This window comes from Mesitornis unicolor, unplaced genomic scaffold, assembly GCF_000695765.1.
Source record: "Mesitornis unicolor isolate BGI_N332 unplaced genomic scaffold, ASM69576v1 scaffold23995, whole genome shotgun sequence".
Classification (NCBI taxonomy): Eukaryota; Metazoa; Chordata; class Aves; order Mesitornithiformes; family Mesitornithidae; genus Mesitornis; species Mesitornis unicolor.
In genome coordinates, this window is record NW_010183798.1 from 1 (window position 1) to 5,895 (window position 5,895).

A 5,895-nucleotide genomic window follows, 5' to 3' on the forward strand; every position below is an offset into this window, starting at 1 on the left:
CTTTTCCAACCGAGCGATTTTGTGATTCTGTTGCTATGCTAATACACTAACAATGTAACCAACAGGTCAACAGTGTAAACCATTTTGTACCACAGCAGCCATGGAAGGTCAAACCTTGACGTTTTTCTCTCTTACAACACCTCAGTTACTTTGTTGTATCAGACTTTGCAAAAACCTTATGATTTGGATACAATCTTGTCACTTAGTGATTTTAGTAGCAAGTCAGGCTCAAATAATTGGTGAGGGGGAAGCGTTTCCCTCTGCGGCCTTTTTGAAGGTTTGATGCCAAAGAACAGGCTTCACCATGACCTTAACCTGTTTGTTTTAAACCAGGGGATCTCAGCTTTCAGAGATCTGTGTCCTCGGGTCGCTTCGGACAAATGGTTCTGAAAGTCTAAAGGAATGCTTCATTAAGAGATGTGATTTTTTTCTTGTTAAAATAAAATAAATCTAAAATTCTTCTCTATGTAAAAACTGCAAGACTCGATAACTTGTATTTCTTCAAGGTTTAATAAGAGTGAGCAATGCTGCAGCTGTCATGATGTCCCAGAGTGGAAATGTGCCCTCCTCCATGGTGGCAAGTGGTGCTGGTGCTGAGCTGCAGCCAAGAACACCCCGGCCTTCCTCACAGCCAGGTGATAAAATCTAGTCCAGCACTGACCCCAAAATGTTCCTGAACCTGCTCTTCAGTGCGCAGGCTTGAGCATGTGCCTGTAGGAGTACTCCAGAATTGTCCTGGAGTGTTTCCCCTGCTCTTTCTGTGGAACCCTTCCTGTCCCTATTAATCCAGCAAAACTTTTAGAACCATTTGGGTGCCTAAGATGTCACCAGCTTGCTTGGTATTTTGTTCTAATGCCCTGAGCAGCAGCAGTGGAGCTGTTGTGGCTGAGCTTTGTTGAGGTAAAAGTGAGAGAAGGCTTGGTTGAACGGTTCGGAAGAAAACACCAAACTGAGCAGAAGTGCTTTTCAGGAGGGCAGGTTGGCTGGAAGTTCAAGCACTGGGGATGCAAAAGGTATGAATGTTTAGGGTTTATTCTTCACAATTCTGCTGGTACAAGTAACTTGTGTTTCAGGACTACAGAAAATGAGAGGGAGTTATTACTTGTTCCTCCATGAAATGGTGGCAGTGCTTGCCAACTTCTGTAGATCTTGGCAGTATTTGTTCTTACAGACAGCGCTTTTCATAAATGTTTTAAATATTCTTGGACTATGAGTTTATGATATTACCTTATTTCTTTGTTATGCCACTCTTTTTAACTGGTAGGGATGATAGCCCCAGCAGGTGAGTTCTACCTACAGACTGGGGGACAAGAGGCTGGAGAGCAGCCCTGCAGAAAGAGCTCAGGGGGTTGGGGTGATGGCAAGTTGAACAGGAGCCCACAGCGTGCCCTGGCAACCAAAGGGCCAGCCATGGCCTGGGGTGCACCAAGCCCAGCATTGCCAGCCGGGCGAGGGATGGGATCGTCCCGCTCTGCGCTGCACTGGTGCAGCCCCACCTCCAGTGCTGGGGGCAGTGCTGGGTGCCCCAACATATGACAGACAGCAAATGGCTGCAGTGTGTGCAGAGGAGAGCGGCCACGGCGGTGAAAGGTCTCACGGCAAGACTTACGAGGAGCGGCTGAGGTCGCTTGGCTCGTTCAGCTGGGAGCAGAGAAGGCTGAGGGGTGCCCTCATCGCAGTCTGCACCTTCCTCAAGGGCGGCCGCGGAGGGGGAGGCACCTCTCTCCTCTCTGGTGACCAGTGATAGGACACGAGAAATGGAGTGGAGCTGCGGCAGGGGAAGTTCAGGTTGGACGTTAGGAAAAGGGTCTTCACTGCAACTGGGCCCTGAGCAGGCTTCCCAGGGCCGTGGGCACCAAGCCTGTCAGAGGTCAAGGAGCGTCTGGACGGTGCTTTTAGTCATGTGCTTTAGTTTTAGGTAGTGCTGCGAGGAGCAAGGAGTTGGACTCGATGATCCTTGGGGGTCCCTTCCAACTTGAGATATTCTGTGATCTTCCATTTCTAAGTGTGCAGGAGGTTTATGTTGGTCTGTGGCAACGAGAGCTGTGGAGCTGTCGTGTCTTGTTGTAGAGGCCATAAACTGGTAAGACCTGGCTTCTCAGGATTCCCAAACATCTTGAAAACTCTTAGAGCATTGCCTGCTCTGTCTGTTGGAGCAATTAGAACACTGGAGCGTGAATTTTTATGCAGAGTAAGCAAATGCAAGCAAGCACTTTACCCTTTCTTGTTTTGGGGTGGGTTTTGTCTACAGTAGGTTATTTTTTTTTTTACTTTTCTTTGCTATTTTAATAGATGCTATGGACCCACTCTTATCTGGGCTAAATATCCAGCAGCAAAATCATCCACCTGGATCTTTAGCTCCCCAGCTCCATTCAATGCAGTCAATTCCTGTAAACAGGCAGATGAACTCAGCCAACTTTCAGCAGCTCCAGCAGCAAACGCAGTTGCAGACACGTCCTCCCCAGCCACATCAGCAGCCACAGCAGGGTATTCGGCCTTCATTTACTTCACCAGCACAGGTTCCAGTTCCCCCTGGCTGGAACCAGCTTCCTTCTGGAGCACTTCAGCCTCCTCCAACCCAAGGAGCACTGAGTACATTGGCAGTAAACCAGGGTTGGAAAAAAGCCCCATTGCCTGGACAAATGCAGCAGCAACTTCAAGCAAGACCATCTCTAGCAACAGTACAAACTCCTACTCATCCTCCACCTCCATATCCTTTTGGAAGCCAGCAAGCTTCCCAGGCTCACTCAAACTTTCCCCAAATGAGCAATCCTGGCCAGTTCACGGCTCCTCAAATGAAAAGCCTTCAGGGAGGGCCCTCACGGGTTCCTACGCCACTACAACAACCCCACCTGACCAACAAGTCTCCTGCTTCCTCTCCCTCCTCCTTCCAGCAGGGATCTCCTGCATCATCTCCGACAGTTAACCAGACACAGCAGCAGATGGGACCAAGGCCTCCCCAGAGTAGCACGCTTCCCCAGGGATTTCAGCAGCCTGTCAGTTCTCCTAGTCGTAATCCTATGGTGCAACAGGGCAACGTATCCTCCAACTTCATGGTGATGCAGCAGCAAAACCAAGGTCCGCAAGGTTTACACCCTGGTTTAGGAGGTAAGAAGCACTGAGACCTTCTTTTATTTTAAAAAGGAAAGAAGCATTAAATGGCTAGAACTGATGTTGCTGTTAGTTTTGAAAAGATCCTTTAAAATACAGAATAAAGGCATAGATGGGGTATAAAGTGGGCACGGGTGAATTGGCATCAGCATCACTTTGTTCCTCTTGCCCTTCTCTGTCCTGCGGTGTCACAGTGGTCACCTGAGTGCAGGCTCTGGGCCCGTGCAGAAAGAAATTGCTGTGTGCAGTTGCTGGCTATGACTGCCAGTCCTCCTGGCAATCTTCTGTTGCCCTTAAATGAGTTCAGGACATTCAGAGATGGTGTGGTGGGTTGTTTGGTTTGGTTTGGGGTTGTTCTTTTTTTGGGGAGCGGGGTGATTTTTTTGAGACAGTGTAATAAGAACAAATGAACTTTCTCTTTTCAGCTTTCTCTGTCACCATTTAAATTTTCTGCTGCAGAAGCGACGCATTATTTTACATCTTCCTTTCTAAGTTGTGGATGTCTCTTCTTGACCCTATCTTTATTTGTCATCAGTTTCTTCCCATATAAAAGAGCAAAGAGCTATTGTTGCCATGCTGTTGTGCTCCCTATTCTAAAATTAAGAGACCAAGGGATGTTTTACCTTCCCCTCTGACTGTGTTGTCTTTCATTTTCATCTTTTCCTTACTACTCCTGGAATTCTTCTCTCACAGTGAATTTCATTTGTCAGTCCCGAGATCTCTTCTGTGTCCTTCGTGGTTTTTTTCCCCTTGAGCCTTTTGTAGTTCTGTGCCAGACTTGTAGCTCTTCTCTCTGCTCACTCATCTGTTCATCCTTCTCTTGAATGGCTGCTCTCAGATATCCACGCACAAGCTCTTGCCTAAGCCTTTGAAATATTTTCTTCCTGCACTTATAAAATATACGAGCCATATTCCTTGTCCTCCTGCACACACATCTATGTATTCTGGTTTCTTGCATTCTCACATTCTGTGTCTGAAACCTGTCCCCAGAGCTGTGAGGAAAACCCCTCTCTTGGTCTGCTGGTGTGGACAAGCTTCTTGTTGTCACTGTACCCTGGGGCTCATTTGAATTCAGGTGGCTCTGATGCAGGTGAATTGTCTCAGTTCCAAGGTTCTCCTCTCCCAGACTGTTCTTAGGATCTGCTGGAGCCCTGCACTTGGTGTATCTTACCTCGTCCCCATCGGGAAGCAGTTATTCTTTATTATAGTCGCATTTCCCTACGGTTTTGCCTCACCAGCTGTATGTCCCCATCAGGAATCACTTCCTCTAGGCAGCATGGCCCTGGCCTCGGGGTGGTGTAACCTCTGCTTTCTCCTTCCTTTCTAAGTGAACCTACTACAACAAAACCCTGCCTTTTATTTTCTTCTTTTTGTTTAAAATGACACCCCAAATAAACCCTTAGAAGACGTTGTTTGGACCGACTGTAGGCCTTACTGCTGGAATTGGTCATTCTGCTGTTCGATGCCTCCTCAGCTGATTTAAAAACTCAGGGTGCCGTTGGGTTCAGCAAAGCCGTGTTGCTTCCGCTTGCTGAGATTTTTGCCTGGCTTCTGTGCATGCTCATTCCTTGCTGCGATTTACATGTTAATTAAGTTGTAAATATGCATCTTTAAACTTTTAAGCCATCTGGCATTATGTTAACTAAGTTGTAATTACAGATTTTTCAATTTTTAAGCCATCTTGTGTTTAAAGGTTTGGTGTAAACTAATACATTCAAATGCTTTCCACTTCACCTAGTTAATTTAGCAAGCCAGAATTTATATTAGACTTGGAATAGGCCAACTTAACACTTCTGGTTTTAGTTCAAGCATTCCTACATGCAAAACTTTCCTAGAAGTTTAGCAGAGCCAAAACTGGAGTCCAGTGATGATGCTTCAAGAAGTTCCATATTTGCAAAGGTTTGACCTGTAAACTTGATCGTCTCGAGACGTTTATTAGAAACTCAAGACCAGATCAATTAACACGAGCAATACAATTAAGCGTGCAAGAAAGTTGTAACTGTAGAAGGAAGTGAAGTCAAGTCCTGGTTGTGTGTTGTGGATCAGGAAAACCAGGAAGGACGGGGTTGCTTCTGGGTCTGCGGCCTCGTCTGTTTGACAGGTTCAAAAGAAACGGGCTCTGTGAAGTCCCCTTGCGCTGCTGCTCACGTTGGTGGGTCCAGGGAAGTTTTCCTGCTGTCCCCTGGCAGCAGGGGTGTTTTGCCGTGTCGGGTGCTGGTGTTGGTAGGAGTCCCTGCTCGTGCGGCAGGACGGGCAGGGTTACCCGAGCGAGCGGCCGTTCTGGACTCGGGAGGCTCCTCAGCTCTGGGTGGAGGAGTTGCCTTGAGCATCCGGACACAGAGCAGCGGTGCCAAGGAGTGCGGACCTGGTGCGTTATGGGGAGGGTTGGTGTTGGGAGGAGCACATCACTGTAGCAAAAACGCAGGTTATTTGTGTTGGCGTACATGGAGGAAGTTAAGGGCCTGATTAGAGTGGAGATGCAGTAGAAGAGAAAACAGCAAACTGTGTTACTTTAATTTCTAGTTTCTAAAAAGTCACATACGGACTTTTCATCTTCTCTGTGGGGTGATTTTTGTACTCAAATCCCAGTCTGAACTGAGTTTGCACACATAAGAACTATAAAGGTCTTCAATGGGTTTCGTACATTGGCAAGAAACACTTTCTGCCTAAGCCTGTAACATGACAGCACAGACTCAAAGACATCCTTCCTCTTGTACTCCAGTTGTAGATTTTCACTTCCCCCCCTGTTTTGTACTTACTAATAAGACAATTCTTGTGTCCAGG

At 47.1% G+C, this 5,895-nt stretch overlaps 1 protein-coding gene across 1 annotated transcript in view; it reads left to right on the plus strand.

Annotated features, from left to right (window-relative positions):
* Positions 1-506: 506 nt before the first annotated feature.
* LOC104540458 (nuclear receptor coactivator 6-like) overlaps positions 507-5,895 on the plus strand; it is a gene marked incomplete at its 5' end in the record, with an annotated part of 7,530 nt that continues 2,141 nt past the window's right edge. The window contains 3 exons of the mRNA XM_010184274.1: positions 507-635; positions 2,293-3,108; positions 5,369-5,381. Of these exons, the coding sequence (XP_010182576.1) occupies positions 507-635; positions 2,293-3,108; positions 5,369-5,381 (958 nt within the window). The remainder of the gene's footprint in view (positions 636-2,292; positions 3,109-5,368; positions 5,382-5,895) is intronic.